Source organism: Pelodiscus sinensis, chromosome 2 (assembly GCF_052426305.1).
Source record: "Pelodiscus sinensis isolate ZL-2025 chromosome 2, ASM5242630v1, whole genome shotgun sequence".
NCBI classification, from domain to species: Eukaryota; Metazoa; Chordata; order Testudines; family Trionychidae; genus Pelodiscus; species Pelodiscus sinensis.
The window spans coordinates 178225725-178249531 of NC_143053.1; the positions used below are offsets into that span (position 1 = coordinate 178225725).

Here is a 23807-nt window from a genome sequence, read left to right on the forward strand (position 1 = left end):
TCTTGTGCATGGTGCTGAATAGCAAATAGGTTCGCAAGATGGATTTTTTTGTTTAAAAGAAAACAACAACTCTATAAAGCTTTTTAAAAAATGGTGGTAAGCTAAGTATTCCAAAGTGAGGAAATGTTTAAGGTTGCCTGCCCTAGGCAGTCTTCATGAGGCCCCTTTGTGCTGGAGTTCTGCCTCTTCAGTGCACAGACAGGACCTGGCTCAGTGAACGAGGCAGGGATGCAAAGTGAATAAAATGGGTGCAGAACTCTGCCTTTTTGAACAGTGTCTGTTTGCAGTTGCCACTGTGCTTCTCTGGAGTAACTAACTACTTGTTGGGTGACTCTAAGAACACATTTGATGGACAGCACGGGTGATGTATATTGGATCAGGCAGAGGCTTATAGAGACTGGTGGGCCCTGGTTAGGTATCATAATGTGCAAAAATTTTCTTAGAAGAATAGATGGTTTCACAAACTGGGAGCAGTTTACATGGGTTTTGAAGAGAGAACTGGGTCGGGCAACTATTTTGTCTATTTATCTAGGTTCTTATGAAGGCTCCCATTTCTTGAGATTCTGTTAAAATCATGTGTGATACATAATCAAATTCAAGTTTTTGAATACTTCTCTTTTAAGATCTGCTGCAAATGCGTTCCTTCAGTTCTCTGAAAAATTGTACTTTTCGACAAATCTTTCTTTAATTTGGTGTCTTTATTTGCCTGAAATTACAAAATGTTAGATGAGAATTGTGTTTTCATTATCAGAGATTTTACAAAATGAAATTACAAAATGTTAGATGGTTGAAATGTGTTTTCATATTCAAGTTTCATTTGGTGTCTTTTATTTTCCTAGTATAAGCACTTACCTGAGGGCCCTATCCCACCAACAACACCCAAATATGCATATGGGCAAGTGGCAATGCAGAAGGTACATGTTCATTTGCTACCCTGTAGAGGTGGGTGAGTGTGTGTGTGTGTGTGTGTGCGTGTGTGCGTGCGCGCGCACTTCTTTCTTTGTAAGGAACGTTTTTATAAAGGTGAAATGTCCATCTATGGGCACCGTAAGGAAGGAGGAGAGAAAAGAAACTTGGGAAAAAAGGCGTCTTGGGTAAACCCTCTTGGGAAAGAGGATATAGAGCACAGGAATAGGAAACAGGCATTCTGACTCCTCTTCCTGGCGCTCCCATTTTCTTGCTATGTGAATTTAAGTAAATCAGTTAACCCCTCAGTTTCCCTTTCTGTAAAATCATGATAATTTTGCTAAACTCTTTGAGATCTATAGATGTATAATATTGCCCATGACTGAATCTCTATTAGCTCTTGTCTTCTGGGACCACCCTAAATGAAAATGCAGAAATTAAATGTTTCATAGAAATGACAATCCAATGACAGTAAAGCAGCACTGCCCGCTCTATCTAAACATACTTCTGGTGACACAAGTGGGAGTTGCAGATTCTGGCATCTCTGAGAATCAGGCTGCAGGAATTTTTAATTGGCCTATTACTCCATAAATATTGGCCCAGATTGCCTGAGGGATCATCTCTCTGATAATGATCTCCCATAACAGCTACTTGCCACTGGAACAATGAGCTGTCAGGCTCAAGAATGAAACTTGGGTGCAGAAGAGGCCTTGCTTTATAGGTGATTAATTCATTAACCTGGATCTGTTGCACAGAGAGGTTGGCATGGACTTTAAACCTCAGTGAGGTCAGAGCAAAACACAAAACCTGCTACTTTTACTTGGTCTTACCACAGTCCGCCACGGTCCCTCCCACTTCTCTTCCTCTCCAAAAGAGTCCACTCCTTGTTTGCTGGAGGAAAGAGAAATAACTTTCTTTTGTGTATACTTGATAATTTTGGGAAGCACTCGATTACCATGGTGATGTGCATGGCGTGGAGCTAGTAAATTTTAAGATTATTGCATGAATAATCAGCTTATATCCGGGCTACTTTCTTTTAGTTGTCACTCTGTTTTTATGTACAAAATCGATGATTGTATGTGAATAAATGATTGATTGATATTCTATGGCACCTGTAGAAATGATTGCATACATTAAACATTATAGCACTTCTCATTTTTGAATGTGCCTGTGCAAAATCTTTCTTTTTTGTTATTTTGAATGACCCAGCATTGTATTGTTTTCTTTCTACTGTGACTGTGTATAAAATGTATATCAAATTTTACTAAAATTAAGTATCATTTTTAGTGGTTTTTCTGCAACATTGTGAGCATTTGGCTTCAAATACTGGGAAGTACTTGGAATTGTCAAAGTAGAATGTACACTGGGCAGGTGGAAACAGTTGTATAAAATACAGTAGACTAAAATTCTTATTGCTCTTATTTAAAAACAAAACCAAACAACTTGAGTCAGTTGAGGGCATAATGCATATTGTGTGCATCCTGACCAACAAGTAAAATCTTCGAGAGAAAAGCATAGTCTGAAAGAGAGCTTATATCCTCTCAACAAGAGATCAGATGGGAACATAAGTGTGTTACCGTACAACTATATTGTAGGGTTTAGTGGACAGATTCAGAAAGGTATTTAAGCACCTGTAACCTTGTGCATTGTCTTAATAAAATCAGTGGACTGATCACATGCTTTAATTTCAACTTGTGCCTAAATATCTTGCTGAATTGGGACTGGTTTCAAAAATAAATGTGGTTTCAGTTATTTTAAAAGTCCTATTAAAGGGAAAGTCCTCTTAGATTATGATACCTGAGAGCCAAATTTCGCTCTGATTTGCCTCAGATAATATATTTGGAGTAATTCTTGGAAATCACTAGTCACATCAGATTTACACCAGTGTAACTAAGAGTATTTGGACCATGTTGTTGTGTTGTCTTATTTAGCTACTAATTAAACATTGACTTTGATGACCAATGTAAATCTACTTTTCCTGCATTGCAGCTAGGCACTGTAGCAGAGCTTCTTAGTGACCTCTCGCCTGCTGGACCAATAAAAAGCACTTATCCTTTAACTTTTGTTCAGCTGAAGCAGGTAAGACTTCCTCATGCAACTATTCGACAATCATTTTGCAAATCTTATTAAATGAAATTCAGCCTTGATTGAACTGCACTGGCGTGAAAGGTCTTAAGACAGGTCTGCACGTGCTGCTTTAAATCTTACAGCTTTGTAGTTCTCTCAGTAGTGATTCCCAGGTTTCTTGTGTGGCAGTCTCCTCCTCATTTGTGACACCATCTGTTCCTGTGGCTCCTATATTTTTCAAAGACCTGCAAATCCATGGATATCTGCTTTATATCTGTGGGTATCTGCATCTGAGGATGTGAATGCAGATCTCTGTGGATTGTTTTTGCACATACAGATGCAGATGTGGATACAAATTTTGAATCTGGAACCCTTCAAATTTATGGATATCTGCTTTATATCCACAGATATCTGCAGATCATTTTTGTGGATACGGATTTGAATCCACATTGGGACGCACATATTTTTGGCATCACTGTTGAATCTCACCTGGAGTTTATTTGGCTGATTTTTCTCTCTTCCTTCCTCTTTTGTATGTATTTTTTATATCGCTACTTTCCACTTTTTATTTCTTCCCCACTGTCTTCCTCCCTTGCCCTTCACCTCCTTTTTAGTCTTTTTGTGAAGCGTTAGGTTGAGTCTTTCAAAGATCCCTTCCAACTAGGGATGTAAATGGGTAACCGATTACCTGGTAAGCATCACCCTTACTCGCCATGCATTACTCCTCTTCTCCACACTCTGCTGGGCTTTGCAGCTGTTAAACTCTGTCACTTGCCTTGGTCTCATGTGGGGCCATCAGGGGCATACAGGGAAAGGGGTGGCCCATAGAGGTCACATCCTCCCTCTCTTTTTTCTTTTTTTCCAACTGCGTGTGCTGCCAGATGAATACACTGGTAGTCACGTGTGATTGGCTAGAACTGCCATGCTCCCACCTCTGCTGGGAACCAGGTTAAAACCAGTTTGTGTGAGACTGTGGTTAAGTTGATGCAGATTTGTTTCAGTCTGTTTCATTTGTTACAGGACCAAATCCAGCTGCTCTGATTTTAATATTTCATATAAAAATGTTCCTAAGTGTTGCAGTGACATAGCAGCTAGTTCTCTTCTCTACGGGCAGTACCTGCATCAGTTTTTCGTTGTAGGCAGTGTTTCTGCTAAGATTTTCCATCCATGAGCAGGGCGAGTTTTGCTTTGTGCACCAGCAATGTGGTCATGTGCACTTGTTCAGATGTGTGCCACTGCGGTAGCACACATGTGTGCCACTGAGGTAGCACCCCTCCCCCCACCCTCGTGGGGAAAATGTGAGACACATTCTCCCCCTCCCCCCCCCCAGGGTGTGATGCTCCCTAGGCAGCCTGTGTGCAGGGCAGGGACTGCCCCCAGGCTCTCCTACTGGGGTTGGCTGTGAGTCCCCACCTGGGGCAGAGGGAAGCTGCTGCCAGTGCCCAGGGTTTACAGGGAGTCAGGTGCTGGGAGAGGGGCAGTGACGTGTGGGGAGCGGGGGGACCAGAGGGTTGGGGGGACAGAGGGCTCTGAGGGCCAGAAGAGAGGCGTGGGAGGGAGCAAGAGAGGTGCAGGGGGTCCCAGCCCCAGGAGCAGTCGCACCACAACCCGGCTCCAGCTTTGGGCAGCCGCCATGCAGCCCACCCCGAGAGCAGTTAGGAAGCCACTTTGCAGCCCTAAACACTGCTCCAGCCCTGGGGAAGGGCTGGAGCTAGGGATGTAAGAGCAGTCAAATAGCTGACGACTTGGATTTCCCCCGCCGCCTCTCTGTCGGGACGGGGGGAAGCAGGAGCTGGTTTCGGTAGTGCAGGGGAGAGAAGGTTAGGGGAGGAAGTGTCACAGCAGGGGTAGCAAGCACCCCCACCCCCTACTGACTAATTGAATAGTTAATAGAAATTCCATTGACTACTCAATTAGCTGATTAATTGAAATATAACCTCCTTAGCTGGAGCTGACCCTGGGAACAGCCCCAGCTACTGGAGCAGCTCCCCACCATCACATGGCTCTGGCCCCCTGCCACACAGCTCCCAACAGGCCCCTGCTCCCCCCAGCCACCAGAGCGGGCTCCCTCTCCCAACACCCGCCCCATGCCATCTCAGCTGGTCCCATCCGCTGGAGTAGCCACTGAAGGTGAGTGCTGCTGCACGGCTCTGCAAATGAGGTGGGCGCGGGCGAATAATTTCTTGTGCATGGACGCACAGGGGTGCACCTTAGCAGGAACTATGGTTGTAGGGTACAGTTTTTAGCTTGTTACCTAAGCTTCAGTTGCAAAGTTTTTTACATTTGTCATTTTTATCAGTTTTCAGTGAGATAATCAGTGGATTAAGTTCATGACCGTTTACTCTTATTGTGGTGCAGAGGAGGAAAAGTCTTAACTGAGACCTTCATCTTTAAAGTTATGTAAATATGAGTAGGAAACTTTGTAAAATATACATTAAGTATTAAAGGTTGAGAGAACCTGTCAGGCTATCTGAAATCATTTGTGATTCATACTCCAGACAGGTATGAAAGTTGAAATTACTCTAATATGTAGGCAGAAATTCTGGTTACTGGTTTCCATTGTGTGACCTCAAGTGTAGCCTCAAAATAACTTAGTTCTCTGATTTTTTTTTCTTTTAGTATTTTGGGTTTGTGCTGTACAGGACTACCTTACCAAAAAATTATAGTGAGCCAACACCACTCTTTTCACCTACAAATGGAGTCCATGATCGTGCCTATGTCTCTGTAGATGGGGTAAATATTGACCTTACAACTACTGAGATACATATCTGTCTCTTGCCTACTTTGGGTGGCTATGATTAATAATTGTATTATGTACTTTATGGCTTTTTTCCCCATGTATCCAAATACAGTTTAGATTATTTAATTTAGTATGAAATGTAAAGAGAAAGAAAGGGATCATACAGTTGGTAGATTCTGCACTTTAGTAAAGCTGTTAAAACATTCTGATCTGTACACCCCATTTCTATGGTCAGCTTGAAAGTCTTACCCTTACTGTCAAGACAACTGAAAATTTGTACTAGGGTCTTCATATGAGTAGGAAAAAAAATCCATAAACTGGGCTTGCTTACTTCTGGTTTGATCAGCACCTGCAGATTGTTTCAATTGATTACTGCAGAAAAGTTGAGCGTACATATTTCCTTGTGACATTGGTTTGACCGCAAATTAAAAAAAAATTTACAGGATGTAGATTCCTCCCCCGCTTTCCTCTTTGAACTGTGTGCAGCACAGCTTTGTTCCTGTTCAATAAGGAGGAAAGTCATTTTATAGGTTGTCAAAGCTCAGCTTTCATTCTTTATTCCAGTGTATTGAATTTGTATTTATATATCATATATCAAGGTTGTATAGTAGAGTCTCAATTGGCAAAACCAGACTGTTGTTTGGTTTCCTGTTCAGAATCTTAAAGTTTTTTTAAATAAAACCATCAGAGCTTAATCTGAGAATGAGTCATATTTTCACCTATAAAATATGCAAACATATTTTCAGTTATCTGACCAGACCGTGACAACTTGTTGGGTTTTTCAGGAATGAAAAATCTTTCAGAACGTTGAAAATTCAAAGCCAATAGAATTAGCTGAATGAAGTTTAACACATTTTTTAGGAAACTGATAGGATTCAATTATTTGAATAATGGACACCAGTAGTTAGCTGAATATTTTACTGACCAATGTAAATGATAGTTGTGGGGGTTGAGTTGAGCATGGCAATGTGGGATATTTTCCTCTGTACAAGTAGATAATCCAGTGTCATAGCCTGAGCATTTTGGTTTTTTTTTTTACCTTTTGATTTTATGCTTACAGGTTCCTCAGGGAGTCCTTGAAAGAGGCAAATCATACATGATAAATATAACTGGGACGGCTGGAGCAAATCTGGATGTGTTGGTAGAAAACATGGGTCGAGTAAACTATGGTAGATACAACAATGATTTTAAGGTAAACACAGTCACTAATGATTATGCGATAGAATTTGTCAAAGCCCATCAGAAAACAGCTTTTTCGTCTATTGGTAGAAAAAAATTGTAATGCAATAGTAAGATTTGGGAATATGCTAGTGCAACTCTGTGTAACTCAAAATACAATTAATACTTCTTTTTGGAGACCTGCTGTCATTGAGATGAAAGTGGTATTAAAAAGCAGACAAATACTCGTAACTTTTAGTGGCTTTATATCACCCACAGGGCTCTCCAGAACACTCAGCATCTCTTGTGTATCATTTAAGGATGCATGAACCAAATCAGATTAATTAAAAACAACTGAGATGTCATCTAGAACTCAAGATCACTGGTGTTTACTAATCTTCTATATAAAATCTTAATTTTTACTTTTGAAATCCATACATGTCCTGGTTCAGTAGCAAGTGCTGCATTCTTGGAGAATTTTTCAGCATCGCTGGATGAAGGATACTCCATGCAAATGTTTTATCTTGCCAGATTTCCGGCCAGGTTTGAACGGATGAGATAAGGGTTGGTTATAAACCTCAAAATCTCTGGGTGCTTATTCCAAAGCACATTTCTAAACTTAGCTCCTCAGTAATGGGAATGTGAAAGTGTAACCGTATAAACGGTTAACTGATGAGCCTGGACTCATTGGTTAACATTCATGGTTACACTCCAGCTCCTTTTTGGCAGGCACTGGCTCAGGGGAACCACCTGCCACCCCAGTACTGCTGCCTCTGACCAGAGGCAGCAGCACAGGGTGGCACATGGAAGCTGGTATGCGTGGGGAGCTGGCTTAAAAAAACATTTCCCTGTGCATACTGGCTTCTGGGAAGCCAACTACCACCCTGTATGTAACTGTGTAAGAGCTGAAAATTTCAGCGGTTACATGGTTACTTAATTGCATGCAGTTTAACATCCCTAATTATAATGTCTCAAAATTACATTACTATGAACCAGAGGAGGGGGGTGGTGGTGGTAGCAGCATAAGTTGAATTTTGGTGAGCATCAATCTTAGTGTTGACCTTTAGACTTCTTTTACAGGTGGGGGAGAAATACTAACAGGACTGCCTTTTCTGTTATGTTTGTGCTGTGCTGAATGGAATTCCTTTTTATGTCTATATTGTGCTTAGCACAATAGGGCCCTAATCCCTGATTTTCTCAGATTACTGATAGAACACAAATAATAGTGGAGCAGTAGCCATGAGCACTTTGCCCAAAGAAGGGAATCTGGACTCAGACTGCAAGAGTGACTATTGGAGACCCAAAAATGCGAGTAGCTTCTTTTTCTTGAGATCTAGCTTCATATGCAGATTGCAGTGGGTTTTAAGAGTCCGCATTTGATGCTCCCTGGGGGCACATTTACCCATACCAAAAAGCTATAAAAAATACAGACACACACAACAGGCCATTGCAACTTGGGAAAGACCAGGGTCTGAAATGGGACTGCTACAAGCCAAGACTGAAGTTCTTCAGAAGAGCTGCTCCGTGTGGAGGCTTATGCGGCTGTTTGACAGGATTGTGACCAGTTGCAGTCAGATTAGCTTCATTGGCATGAGTATGGCTTTTGGAATAAGAAGGTCCTCTCTAGTCTGCTTCAGAAGTTGACCACCTGGCCATTAAAATAGGGTTCCTATAGCCTGACCTGTGGCATTAGGTAATCCTGACCACTTTTCCCAAAATCTTGTTTTATCTGCAACTCCTCATGGATATGCAGGACACTTAACAAGGCTCTTAAGATTTTGGTAACAGCTTGCAGCCCAGTTTAGATGTGAGGGAAAATGCAAACCACCAGAGAAAGGATAGAGGAAGAGAAGGTGCCACAGAAATGAGATTAAGTGGTTACTGAGCAAAGGCATATGTGCAGGAGGAGGAAGTAGGTATTTTTTAAAATACAGGAAAATAAATTGGGGGCTGCATGGTGACCCCTTATCATCTGGATATGACAGTCATCCCTGTTAGCCACAGGACCTGGGGAATTACTGGGCGGGGTGGGGGCCCTGGCTCAGGATGGCAGCAGGGGTCAGGTCCTCCCTGCACTTACCATAGCAGTCAGGCAGCCTGCTCTGCTGTCTCTCTCTCCCGGCCTCCTGTACTCAGCTTCACCATGGCACCACCATATTGAATGGGAAGGGAGCTTGGGGTAAGGGGTCCAGTGAGGGCACGAGGGGGTGGAGCAGGGGTGAGGTTTGGGGGAAGAGGTGAGCTGGGGTGGGGCCTGCAGCGGGGGTTTGCTTATGCACATCCCTACTGGTAAGTTTCCTAGGCTCAAGGCTTTCACTAGCTTTAGTACATGCTGCAGTACAATTTTACTTGCCCTGTCTTGCGTCTTTAGAAGGTGCTAGTTGGATTGAGCTAGCTAATGGGATCTAACAATACATCTTTAAATCCTAGCCTGGGCAGGGTGGGGAGCAAGTGTATGGTGCTTCTGGAAGCCAGTGGATGAAGATCCCTACAGACTGAAGTCCTTTCTTTGTTTACTGAACAAGTGTTGTTTGGCAACAGTAGAGCCAGTTCATCTGATCGGAGTGAGAGTAGCTTAGCGTATTACTGCCAGGAAGGATGAAAAATGTTCTGGCAGGCTGGCAGTAATGTGTCCCCCACTTTCTGCTGTGAAATAGATGGAATATTGGAGAGATACCAAAAGACTTGAAAAAGGCAAATGTAGCCCACTTATAAAAAAGGAAATAAGAACAACCCAGGAAACTGCAGACCAGCTTAACTTCTGTACCAGGAAAGATAAAGGAGCACATAATTAAGGCATCCATTTGCAAACATCTAGGAAATAAGTGATAAGCAACAATCTGCATGGATTTGTCAAGCACAAATCATGTTGCAGCAACCTGTTAGCTTTATTACAAAGCAAAACAAGACTTGTGGATAAGGGGGGAGCGGTAGATGTGGTATACCTAGACTTTAATAAAGCATTTGATACAGTATTGCACAACTTTTTCATTTATAAACTGGGAAATGCAGCCTATATGAGGATACTATAAGGTGGGGGCGCAATTGGTTGGAAAACCCTTCCCAGAGAGCAATAATCAATGGTTCACAGTCATACCTGAAGGGGATAACGAGTGGGGTTCTGCAGGGACCAGTTCTGTTCAATGGCATAGGCAATTTAAATAATAGCAATGAAAACAGGTTCAGTAGAGATGTATAGTATGGAAAGAAATCTGAGAGTGCATAAGAGGCTGCAGAAAATTGAGATCTTTATATAGGATTTTCCAGATACCTATGGAAAATGTGTAATGTTTACCACAGCAAGCAGAGTCTTCTCTGCAAGAAACAGCAAGAAGTTAGGGGTAATTTATACCAGTGTTTCTCAACCAGTGGTACAAGTATCCTTGGGGTACTCGAGAGAAGTCTGGGAGGAGAGGGTACGTCAACACAACTGAAATTTGGAGAAAACTGAATTTTTGTTTTAAGTTTTACAGCGCTTTATTATTTTTGTACTTTTTACACCCAAAATTTCATCGCTCGCCCAGCTTTGATTAAGTTGTTTAAACAAATGTGTTGCAATGGTAGAAAAAAAATGTGTCTGAAAACTGTAGGTACTTGGGGTACGTGTGTGTGTGTGTGTGCGTGTGTGTGTGTGTGTGTGTGTATTAATTAAAGGGATACTTTATAAAAAAATTGAGAAACACTGATTTATACAGTAATAATTGAAGAAACGAAGAAAAATTAACTGTCTAGTCTTTTTCTTAAATACCTTTGTCTTCAAAGCTTTACTTGAGGGAGCTGTGCCACAAACCTTGCAAAAAGGCTTGCATTTTAAAGCAAATAAGAGCTTTTATGTTTCCTTTTTTATTAAGGTTTAATAATGTGAGATAGAATTAAGTATCTAGATTTTGGGGAAGTAGCTCAAAATATTTTGCATTTGCGGATCTGTCTTGTTGTTGAAGGAAATAAAGGAAGGAAGCAGATCTATTACTAGTGTGTTATGTGCCTCTTACATCTTGTGCTGTACATTACCTGGAGAACCTGTCTCTCTCTGTCTTAATGCATGTTAGAAAAGTGCTGATTAACATTTTGGCTGTATGAGGAGCTGTGGATACTCAACACCTTTTGAAAGTCCTGGTATAAAAGTGCCTAAATGTGGAAATAGGCAAGCAATTAGAAAACCTGGCCAAACATACGCTGCATGACTTGAATTCTCCCATGTACACAATAGAGCATCACCACTATAACCAACCCCCTGCATGGACACACTTATTTTGCTGTAAGAGAGGCTTTGTTCAGTTTAGCTTATGTCACTTGGGAAAGGGGTTAAATCATGTTGGAAAAACTATTTTTATGCCGTAATCAGTGTGTCTATGGTGGTATATGGTGGTATGTTGAATTTCAGTCCTGAGATGTGGCCTGCATAGGATGGCTTTATTGGTTTGCTCTAAGTGTAAAATACAGTAATAGAAACTGTCGTAACAACTTTTGTGGGTAGAGCAGGATTTGATTTTTGAGAGAACTTCAAAATCTGCTTCCAATATATCAAATATATCCTCATTTCTGTCCCAGTTCAGTGTGATACTTAACGTGTTTCACATTAAGCATATTAATTTCATTGAAGTAACATGGACCGCTGTGCTTAAAGTTAAGCGCATGCTTAAGTACTTGACTGGTTTACTGCTTCAGTGTGAGCCTTGGAGACCTGACTTTGTGATACTATGTATGAGCAACAATAGCTCTGTGGGAAGCCAGTAACACTGTCTCTACAACTATGTAGAGTGACTCCGTGTTGCCAGCTCTTGTGATTTCCTTAATGCACCAGTTCCTAGGGAAAAAAAATGATTGTGAAAATTGCAGCTTTATTTTTAACACTGTTTTCTAGCCTCTGTGGTTTTCACAAAAGAGTTTGACCAAAGTGTATGTTAAAGGCTTAAAGCCCAAAAAGCAAATAAAAACGAAGAGTTCCTTTAGGAGGATTATTTTATTTTTACTTTTTTTAAGCTGTGGGACTGGACGCATGAATTTTGAACTCTTGGAGTTGGCAATTTCTCTTAACTGATTTTGTATTTAGGACAGTAGGAGATAAATAACTGTAATGAGATGAGATTATGGATTTTAACACTTTTAATCTCTTTACAGGGCCTAGTGTCAAATTTATCTCTTGGCCAAGTTACCCTCGTTGACTGGGAGATGTACCCACTAGACATAGACAGTGTGGTGAGCCAGGGCTTAAATAGCAGAGACGATGAATCAGAAACATCTGGTGGTAATCCCTCAAGCTATGCAGCACCTGCTTTTTACATTGGCAGATTTTCTATTCCCAGTGGAATTCCTGATTTACCCCAAGATACTTTCATCAAGTTTCCTGGTTGGACAAAGGTGGGTATATTTTTCTAAGATGCTTACCCAAAAATCTGAACCTGATAGTTTTGAACAATCACATTCTGGTTACCTACCTCTCCTCCCCTAGCAGCAGGCAGTTCGTGATCTTTAATAGCAATTGGAAGGCGACTTTACAGTCACTCACATATATCAAATGATCCTATAAGTGATTGGTCTGTGGATCGTACATTTTAACTGCAGCAATTGGGATAGGAAATTAAGATGAGGGAAGCTCATGTTAAGTAGTCATTCAGTAATGCTAGCTAGGCAAATCATGTGCCATGTAAGGTATGCGGCTACTATAAATATATTGAGTAGGACACACAGATATGTGTATTCAGGCCTATTTAGAATACTGCATTCAGTTCTGGTCTTATTTCTTGGCGGCTGCAGAGAGCGCCACTCTCTGGACAAGGGAAATGAATAAATGCTTTTAAAGACTGTTCTGGAGAAAGTGAGATACTGGAAGTTGGCCTCTTGAGCAAGAGTGGAGTTTGCCTTGTCTGGCTGAACAGAAGTAATTAAGGATGTAATTGCTGAAGTCTCAGTAGAAAAACTCTTCATGCTGAGGAGCTGAGAAAATAAGCCAGTGTCTTTGTATGCCAGTTTTTGTTAATGAGCAATTTTTAATTTTGGTTAATAAACTAAGTGCAGAGTTCTGACAGACTCAGAAAATGAGACTTGCTAACTCAAAAGGAAGGGTCCAGCGGGAAGAGTCATAACCTAACATGTAACCAGGGTGTGAGAATGCCTAACGTGATTCTAAAAACCTGTCATCTCACCCTCACTACCCACAAAAAGAATCTGTTGAAACACAAAAATCCTGAATGGTATATCACAGCTGGGCTTTGACATGGCTTCCCATTCTGAGCCATGTTGTTCCCCTTACACCTGGGCGTTTGCAGTGGGCAAGTTGCTTGTGCCAACCCATGCTTCCTTTTGTTCAGTGACCTTTGTAGCCCACTAGCCTCATGTCTTTCATCATAACACCTGCTGCAACGGAGGCTGCCATGCCAGGATGTGACAGCAGAGTCCCTGTGGTGGGAAGACTGGTGCTTAATACCAGCCACCAATCAGTTCCTCCTCAGATGGTACTGTTTGGCGAAGTCAGCAGTGCACTCTAAGAGCTCCCCTTGGCCACTAAGAACCCGATAGCTTTGCTCAGCAAACATGGAAACGCTAAATAAATAAATTGTCATGGTGAGATCTGAATGGATGTGATTTCCAACAGAACTCGGTGTTGTTTTCTCACTGCTCTCATTGAAGCCAGTAATCGAACTTTCATTGACTTAAGGGGGTGCAAGGAGGCCAGTGCTCACCCATCGCACAGCTGGGCTCTTCCTGTTTTGATTACATACCCCAATTGTGAGAGGGATTTGGAACTCCATTTTAAATCGCCATCTAGCTGGAACTGCTATTAGTTGGTGACGTAGAGCAGTTACCCATCTTCTCAAGGAAATCACTTGGATTCGTTCAGCATCCTCCCCCAGCCATTTTTTCCCCCTCCCCAACAATTCAGTTTTATTTCTCCTTCCCTGATGGAACAGGGTCCTCACTTTAGAAATGGGCTCTTCACATAGTTACCTTTGCCTGTAGCTAGGAATGGGCAGTTCACTGATCCCAGGGTATGAGAATGGCCCATTCTGCTTCCAAGGCTTGGCCCTTCTCGGCCTGCACAGTTGATTTGGGCTGGTTTGTACCGATTTGTTGGATGTGATATTTATGTCACTGAGGTAGTTACCCAGCCTATACAAAATTGGGGTCCCTTAAATTTCTAGGGTACACAGACCAGTAAGAGAAAAGAGGGCTTACACTTTTTTTTTCTCAAACTCTCTAGTATGGATGCAGCTATAGGAATTCTAAAGATGCCTTCTACCAATACAGCTGATTCCCCTTCACTTGTGAGAATAAATTATACTGGTTTATGGGGGGGAGGGATAGCTCAGTGGCTTGAGCATTGGCCTGCTAAACCTCAGGTTGTGAGTTCCATCCTTGCAGAGGCCATTTGGGGCAAATATTTGTCAGGGATGGTACTTGGTCCTGCTGTGAAGGCAGGGGACTGGACTCAATGACCTTTCAAGGTCCCTTCCAGTTCTAGGCAATCACCATTCATTTTTTAATTTTTAATTTTTGGTTTAATCTCCTTTATGCTGCTATAACTGCATCCACACTAGAGGAGTTCTATCTCTTTAGAGGCCAGCCCGGACCTAATTTTTCAAGCCTGACCCAGACTTGAACCCCAGCCCAAGCACAGCTGATCCAAACATGATCCACAAATGTTCTGTCATTTTCAGCCCTGACCTAAACCCAACACTCGCCCCACCCTGCTTGCAAATTTGTGTCAGTGCTGTCGTTTGAGCTTGGCGTCCTCTTGGTGGGAGCTTCACATTGCCTTATGCCTGCCTGCAATCTGTCTCCAGCTGCCTTTTGCTTGCAGGGTTAATGCAGCAGCAGCCACTGTGTGGCCTGCTCCTGCTGGCTGCTGCCTCGCTGCGTAGCACATACTTTGGAGCAAACATGACGAGGAGCTACAGTGCCTCTTACCTGGCAGCACACAGAGCAGTGAGGTAGGGATCCGAGCTGACCTGAGCCCCAGAGCATTGGGTTGTTTTCCAACACACTTGTAGTGCAAATTTGGTGTGTAGACAAGCCCCAAGTTTCTCCTAGCTGATGGGAATGAGTACAGGGGTTAGCAGTCAAGTGACCAACCAAGTACACAAGGAGAGCCAATAGCCCGCTTGGAGAGTGGAGGTGGGGAGAAAGCATATCCAGGGTGAAGGTTCCCCTTAGTTTCCAGGAGCAAGACCTGCTGGGAGCAGAGACCTGCTGGCAGAAGCTGAGAGACCATAAACCCCTTTCTCTGTACAGGGGAAGGCTTATTGTGGAGTATGCCCTGAGGAAAATTTAAGGACAGGGCGAGAGCTTAAATGACTATGGTCAGATAGTTCAGTTATAAGAGGGAACCTGTAACAGAGGGTGGACATTGGCTCCCCTCTGTGCTTCTACTATGGGATATGGGAAGATTGATCAGAGGGTAGGAAGCTGAGCCTGGTGGCAGGTCTGAAGAATGCTAAGACCCGCGAAGGGAGCTGTGAGAACATAGGGTGGTTGCCACTGGACTTTATTTATAATGCTCTGGAAGTGGTGAATTCTGACTTAGCCAGAGAGCTAAATCACCTCAGTGCTGCAACTCAGTGAAGATTCATGCATGCGAACACTTCAGCTGCCTACAAACCTGTGGATGACTGAGGGGAAACTGGAGCAGTGGAGCTGCCTAATGCTGAACTGGGAAAGCCCTAGCTATCTTGTGGATTCAGCCACAGCAAAGAGTGTAGCTGTATCAGCACAAGCCCCGTCGGTCATCAAGAGAAGCTGAGATGTGCCTGGATTGAGGGTTACGTAGGCAACTGGTACAAGTCCTGGCTTTCCTTGGCAACACTTGGGGTTTGCACAGATACTGGTATGTCAGTGGCTGATGGCTCATTTGCGGCTAATCCTGAATGTAGGGAAGATCTTGGTGGCTGATACTTCTTTTCAAAGAAGGAAGCAGAATAACCACAATGATGTGTTTATAAAAGAAAACATGGATCTTAATTTTTCACTCTTCAAAGTTCAGGCCATTCACAGGATACAGAGCTTTTGTGTAGCCCACAAGTTGAAATAGAGGCCAACTGCTAGATTGTGTATTGGATTCCAAAATTTATTAACCCTCAGATTTTGGATGAATTCAGATCCAGGGTTTTTGTTTGGGACAGAACCATTTAAAAGTGCCAACAGCTAATACTCCTTGGCTAGTTTCCACAACCTTTCTCTCTGCTGTGAATGTGAGTTGAGAGATTCCTGCCAGCCCAGTAGAATTCCTATCATGGCCAAAGATTCTACAGACCTTCCCTATAAAATGTCATGGTACGCTATAAATGAATAGTCATGACTGTGTTTAATGAAAGACTATAATGGTTTTGGTAAAGGTTGAAAATAGTCTTCTGTTATGAAATTGTTGCATACTTCATAGCCATTATTAGTAAATTAGTAAAACAGTGGCCAATGCCGGTTTTAACTTCATTAAAAATAAGTAGCAGTTCATTCTGAGTAAGATTTTAACAACACTGTGAAAATAATAATAAAAAAATTAAAGTCTCTACCTCTAAATAAGTGATAGTTGGCAACTCTGCACTATTTCAGTATGCTCTGCATGGTCAATCATTCTTATACTAACAAGCTGCTTCTTTCCTACAGTACTCTTGAAAAAAATGTTTTTTTTTTATCATCTAAAACTAACATTAAGAAGTAGATTGAAGTAACTATATTAGTGGCCAAGAGTTATTTGGAGAAAATGGCCCTCTGCGTTTCCTCACTTGTACACAGATGGGCTTAGTGAGTGCTCTCCTACTGCATTAATGGATAAAATGACTCCATCTAATAGAAATGAAAAAATATGAGGTTGTGTGGTTACACATGAAACTATCGCATACTTTGCAGTTTAGTATATATTAATCTGCAATATTCTTAGATTATATTCATTTTATGTATTTAATCACTTTTAACAATTGATCTTCATGATCTTCACAGGTTGTTTTTGGTTTTGGTTTGTTTTTTGCCCAGGTTTTAGAAATAATGTTATATTTTGTTCTTCATGAGCGATTTCTATCTTGTGGTTGTATTTATATATGTTTTAATATTTTATATAAAACCAGTAAAGTTTTTTTTAAAAAGCTAATGCTATCTATCTAGCATCTATCAGTGGTATTGAATTTGCTCCTAAGAATTGAAGAGGCTTAACCAAAGTTAAGTTGTGGCAGTGATGTAACATATCACGTGTGCTGTATCTTTTTTTAAAAAGCACACTGGTTCAGAGACTCCTGTGCTGCAGAAATTAATCATCTGTTTTTGAAAAGGTTTTCAGAGTTGTGTTCACACCTCAGCAGAAGTTTCTAGTTAAATATTTAGCCATATAAAGGACATAAGAGCATAAGAATGGCCATACTGAGACAGACCAAAGGTCCATCTAGCCTAGTATTCTGTCTTCTGATAGTGGTCAATGCCAGGTACTCCAGAGGGAGTGGACAGAACAGAGAATCCATCAAGTGATCCCTCTCCTGTCATCCATTTCCAGCCTCTGACAAACAGAGGATAGGTCTGAATGCATGTTTGTGCTAATACAGGGGTTCGCAAACTTTTTGACATGGGGACCAGTAAATCTATTCATGAACTTTTGGAGGACCTGTAATGTTCATTTGCATATTCATTAATCAAATGATGAATATTCAAATAAGTTGTTTCTGGTCCTCCCAAAACCCCCAGTGCCAGCTTTAGCAAAGCTTGGTATGGTCACCCACAATATTCTTGCCAGCAAGTTAAGGAACATGGATTGGATAAATGGACTGTAAGACAGACAGAAAGCTGGTTAGACCAGGGTTTCCCAAACTTTTTACTTCAGTTGGAACTTTTGTTTTTTCAGTGCTGTTTTTTGCAGCCCAAAAATATAAACACATAAAAAACAGACTGAGAAAATACCAGATATATAACATGTCTGGTATTTTCTCATTAGGTAAGTTTTATTATTACTAGATGTATCAGTTTGTAGTTTCAAACTACCTGGCTGGTAAATGTGCTCAGGCTGCATGAGTGTGTCTACCAGGCAGACAGTTCACAACTACTCGAGGGTGTGGGCGGGGAGGGGGGACAGGGGCGGGAGGAGACAATAGAATCCTCCGGCCGGACTAACTCGTGCTTTGTGGGGGAGGAGGGAGCGCCCAGAGATCTACATATGGCCGGGTCAGTCCCACTCCCTAGTACCAGTTTGGGAAATGCTGGCCTAGTGAGATTGCAGAATCTCCATCACTGGAGATATTTAAGACCAGGTTAGACAGACACCTGTCAGGGATGAGCTAGGGCAACTCAAGTTTGTAAGCCCCAGGGGCCACACTGATTCTTACAGAACATGCTGAGGACCTCAACTTAAGTGTGCTTGCATATGCAAGCAAATATATACAAATAGCTTCTCTCACACTGACAGGAATGAATACAAAGATTAAGGCAAGACTACACAACACACAGGCCCCATTTAAATCAGTTCTGCTGATATTAATAAAATGCAATATTTACTCGATTTCTACCCATGTGACAGCACTTTCCATGAGCAAGGACAGTCCAAGAATTTAACTACTAAAACGCATATCAACAGAAGATCATTACACTGACTACTTTTTTGTTTCGGCTCCCACTCGCCCGCCACGTGTTGATCCCCACATAAACCCAAACTGCACCGCAGGGCGCAAACAAACTGGCCGTGGGCAGCATACCAAGTTATTAATAAATAATTTATAAACCTTTACCTTTTCTCTCTGCTGCCATGTCTTTTCTCCTTGCTCCATCATCTCCCCTGGTGCCTGCTGCCCCCCAACTACTCACCCTTCTCTGATGTCCTGACTCCTACCCTTCTCACTGCCCTCAGCCCTCCTGCGACCTGCCCCCCTCCACCAGCCCTTCTCTCTCTCCTGTGCAATCTCCTCCAGTAGCCCCACTCTGATCATGTGAGCAACCCCTCTTCTAACACCACCTTCTACACACCTGTCCTGCCTCTTTCCTCTGGTGCTGGTCCTTCCCCTTCAGGTGTCTGCCCTTCTGCTTCACCCCAGAATCCCCTGCACCTTCCCTTAGCCCTGCACCCTCCTGGTGCCTCCCTTTTCCCTTACTGCTCCTGCCCCCTTTGCCCTCTTTTTCCCTGATACCCATCCCCTCACTACCCTCTGCCCCATTTCACTCCTACTCCTCTGTGCCCTCACACATGCCTTGCTCCATTCCCCACCTTTCTCATGCCCACCTTCTTTCAAGCCTTCTCCCAGCACCTTCGCCTCTCCTCTCCCATCAGCACCCTGTCCCCTCTCCCACTGACACCTCCCCTCCTGCCCTTTCCCTCATTGTCTGCACTTGGCCCCCTGGCATTTGTCTCTCCTGCACCCCTGTTCCTTGGTGTCTTCTCCTCCCAAGCCCCTTCTCCTTCCACCCCTACTCCTCCGCCCAAGCCCCTTCCCTTCCCCTCCGCCACCACCACCTCCTCTCCTCCTCTCCCTCTCCCCCGCCACACAAGCCTGTTCCCTGCCTTCTGCTTTCCATGTTGTGGGGCCGGAGTCTGAGCTCAGGCCCCAGAGGCCGAACCCGGAGGCAACCCCTCAATCTGCCTCCGAGGAGTTTTAAAATCCTGGGCCGTGATGTCACGTCACACCTGGGCGTCCTCCCCGCCCACGTGCAACGCTGTACATAGGCAGCAGCAGCCGGCGAGGAGGAGCTACGCACGGCAGGGATGGGCCAGGGCGCACTCCAGGCAGAGCCGGGGGAGAGACCTAGCTCCACATATTGGTGGTGCAGGGCCCCCGGCTCTGTAACTCGCTGGCACTTGCAGGTTCAGGGGCGCGGGGCCCGATTCGACCCTGCTGGCAGCCACCAGGCATGCCAAGGCCTGGTATTTTTTTTCCCTGCGGCCTGGTACTGGGAAACGCTGTGCTAATAGATTTGGGGGCATATACGGACATATGATTTCATAATCATGCTGCATACACAATCTGTAACAGCTCCTTGCAAATTAACCTTTTAGCTCATATTTTCCAAGAAATGATCTCAAGTAAACTGTCAGACTTAAAGACCATAAGGGACCATTATGATAATTTCATCTGACCTTCTGTATAGGGCTTAGAATTTCACCCACTAATTCCTACATCAACCCACAAGTTCTCATTCAGCTAGAGCATATTTTACAATGATGAATTTATCTTGTATGTGGAATATTACCTTACAGCAATTCTAATGCCATCTGTCATGCTACAGCAATCACAGAAACAAAGCATTGAAGCAGAGTGTCTATTTTTTGTTCCCCTACGTGCTGCAAAAACAAGCCACAAAATGAGATTAATTTGATAAAAAAAAAAGTTTGAGGTTGACGTTTATTAACACCTTGGCAGAAGAGAACAAGATAGGATCTTAGGTCACAAAGGTAGATGGAAGGTTGAACTCCCCCCATCTGTAAATTTACTATTCTCTTGGAGAAAAATATTAACTTGACACACATTCAGTGATTTATAAAGATTTGAAATTAACTTACAGAAACACAATTGCAAAGTAACCTTCTTTTTAATATTCTGCTAATGATTTGTTTGACTTTCCTGTAATTTTTAATTGTAATTTCATCTAACTTACAATTTTTCAGAAGTTGCAAACCATGCTGTTTAAGTCCTGTCTTCCTAATGCCTTGCAGAACCCTTTATTTAGTCGTCATTTGGCCCTTGTGCCATGCATCTTTTATTTTCCCCCCTATTAAGGATATTTTATATGGGGAAATACTGATGCTTTAATTCACCTGCTGATGTTGCATTCTTATTTATTGAAATCCCTGTGTTCTGAGCCTGTAACTAACACACAAAGGGCATTCACAAGAGAATGGGGCTGTACGGCATATTAAACCTCAAAAACATGTAGAATTTTCCTTTTTGTTTTGAACTCAAAACAGCCCAGCTCAGTCAAAATGTTCACAAACGCCAGGTTCAGTTTTGAGTAACTGTGGATCCGTTTACAATTCTGCTGAAACTGTATGAAACCTTAAAGTTTTAAAGATGACTTGCAAAGGGTTTTTTTTTTTAAATAGCTTGAGGATGATTTTTTTTTTTTTTTGCTACTTTATGATGTGTTTAAAAGAGTTTTTTTTTAAGGATTTCTTAAGTTTGTTTTTTTAACATAAGAAATATCAACAATGTCAAGCCATCCCTCTTTTTGCAAGAGGGCTCATTGGATGTCAGATGCTTGTGTAAGATCTTGCATTACCAGATGCAGTCCAGGCCTTTAAACTTCTAACGAGAGTGTTTTTTCTTCTAAGTCTTAGTAGACACTGGAGTTTAACCCAACAATAACAAAACCCATCAGAAACAGAGTTTAAGACATTCTGTTTAAACAGAGTTTAAAATGTCCCTTTTTCTTGACACTTGCTCAGATTTCTCTGTCATTGTCATTTAACAAGGTCTCCTGTAGAGGCTCTGAGAATAGGAAACATCTGAATTTCTGATGCTCCAAACAAGCTGCAAATAAATTACTTATTTTGCACAAAAACTCTGACCTCCCCCCCATCTTTACCTATTAATTTTGTATAAATATAAAACAATATACATTTGTTTTGGGGTTTGTTTTAACCTGAAACATAAAGGAAAATTCAGGGCTGAGAGAGGGGAGGAAATTATGCAGCTCCCTCTTGAAATAAAACCAGATGGAAGGTTTACCAGGCAACTAAAACATTGAGCTTCACAGATCTCTGCAGAGAATGGCTTTAGGTGAGAGACCAACTCAACAACCCAAAATTCTGTTGCTCCCAAATGTCGCCTGGTGTAGTGTTCATGAAAACAAACTTGCCATGAGCTACTTATTTAATCCTCCCAAGAAGTATTGACTCATCTAGGACATAATTATTTTCTGTCCACTTGGTGTTTTATGAATGCTGCTAATTTTTCTGGCTTGCAAGACTTAATTTTGTAGTATAAATATATTTTCTTCAAAAGTAACATCTGCTTTTTGAATGTTGATGCTGCATTTAATTAACCAAGAAACTATGATTGTTTTGCCTATTTTTAATGTATGTTTTGATCAGGATTTAAATGCTAGCATATTTTAGCTTGATCAAAATACAGTTTGCCCAACATTGTATGACACTTGAAGGCTCAGTTCCTCTCCCCAAGATGGCAGAAGTTAAATAAGCTATTGATTTAATAATTTTTACTGGACTACTTAAATGTCTTTTTTGTTTATTCTCTCTTGGCAGGGACAAATTTGGATCAATGGCTTTAATCTCGGTCGCTACTGGCCAGTCCGTGGTCCTCAAGTGACCCTATTCGTTCCAAGCAACATCCTTGTTTCATCATCACTGAACAATATCACAGTTTTGGAGCTGGAGCAGTCTCCTTGTGGCATCCAGAAATGTGCCATAGAATTTGTAGACAAACCTGTTATCAATGCAACACTGCAGTATGGAAGCAACACCCGGAAGCTGTTCACTAAAGAGTTATGGCTGGACCCTTTATGATTATTTAGGAATTTGTCCTTAGCGTTGCCTGTTTTTTCTTCCCTTATTTGTGCAAATCCCACACTCCTCTGGGGAAAAAATCAGTGTTAACATACTTACCAAGTTTTAACCGTGGACACTTTTTTTCAAACCACTGAAAGCGTGTCTGTTTGCAAGTAGGAGATAGTAAACACAGGTCTCCTCCTAAGTAAGTTGCACATAAGATTAGACTGAGATGGAAGATTATATTTAACATCAAAGTCTTAGTAAACAGTTAGCTCTGGGAACTGTGACTGCATTAAAGGAACCTCTTAAACAAGTCACTTTATCATCATTTGTGAACATAGAGAAATTTACCTTGCTAAGAATAAGCAAATTTATCAAACAAGTACAAGTTGAACCTCTCTAGTCCAGCACCCGCAGGACCTGACCAGTTCCAAACCAGAGAATTTTTTGACCACAGAAGATCAGTATTATTGAGGAGCATTACCAACACTTCCACTGCTTAACTGGGCTGTTAGAGGACCTTTAGGGGTAAATTAGAGCTAAATAACAGCACAGAACACTGAGAGCTAGGATTGGTTTCTGTAAACAGACTTTATGGGACCACGGGAAACTGGTCACACCCATCAAAAGTGGACATCCAGTTAATTAAAATCATGCCGTACGATGGATGTTTCCAGACCAGAATGTGTTCTGGACTAGAGAAGTTCAACCTGTGCTTCAGAAAGTTTGTGTATATCAAGTACCATTTGGATTTGACTTGCTTTCTTCCATGTTTAAATACCTGGTTAATGTGGCTAGTGTTTCAGTTTGCAGTTTCCTACTGCCAGCATGGCCAGTTATGCCTATGTCCACTTTGTTTTGTTTTGTTTAAAAAAAAATGTGAAAAATGTTGATAAAAACAAGGGAAAAAATCTGCGTGGTCAAAAAGATTTTTTTTAAAAGATGTTCTACTTTTTTTTTTTTTTTTTTTTTTAAAAGTGGTCTTAGTGAGAATGAAGAAAAACTTTCAATGGTTTAGAACACAAGAAATGGCTACTGTGGACTAAATACATTGCTTATACTTAAATAAGCACAAACCAATATTTAAAAATAGTTTAACATCTCCAGGGTACAAACAGCATACGGGTTTGCTTCTGATATTGTTTACACTGGTTTCATATCCTTGTAACACTGTTGATTTAAAGGAAGATGCTTCCAATTTACAATAGTGCAAATGAGATTAGGGCCTACTAGGGTTGCCAGATGGCTGAAACAAAAATACCAAACACCTCCCCCCCACCCTCCCAAAACCACCGGAAAAAAATTTTGTTGAAGGAAAAAAGGTGTGGGAGGGAACCAAAGTTTGAGCAAAAAAAAAAAACCTCCAAGGACACGCTTGGGGCGGGGGGGGGGGGGAGAGAGGACTGGCTAGGAAGGGAGCGGTGCTGGCTGGGAAGGGGGGGCTGGAAACAGCTAACGGGGGGGCAACGGGAAGCAGGGCTGGTCATGGGGGGGTCAGGCAGAACGGGGCTGGCTGTGGGATATTGG

The 23807-nt window shown here is 42.1% G+C and overlaps 1 protein-coding gene across 3 annotated transcripts in view; it reads left to right on the forward strand.

Moving 5' to 3' along the window:
• Positions 1-23238, forward strand: part of GLB1 (galactosidase beta 1) — a 60561-nt gene extending 37323 nt beyond the window's left edge. For all 3 annotated transcript variants that reach the window (XM_075921843.2, XM_014572899.4, XM_075921844.2), the window contains exons 11-16: positions 840-914; positions 2896-2985; positions 5593-5706; positions 6774-6905; positions 11993-12232; positions 22035-23238. In XM_075921843.2, the coding sequence (XP_075777958.2) occupies positions 840-914; positions 2896-2985; positions 5593-5706; positions 6774-6905; positions 11993-12232; positions 22035-22295 (912 nt within the window). In that variant the 3' untranslated portion in view covers positions 22296-23238. The remainder of the gene's footprint in view (positions 1-839; positions 915-2895; positions 2986-5592; positions 5707-6773; positions 6906-11992; positions 12233-22034) is intronic.
• Positions 23239-23807: the final 569 nt, after the last annotated feature.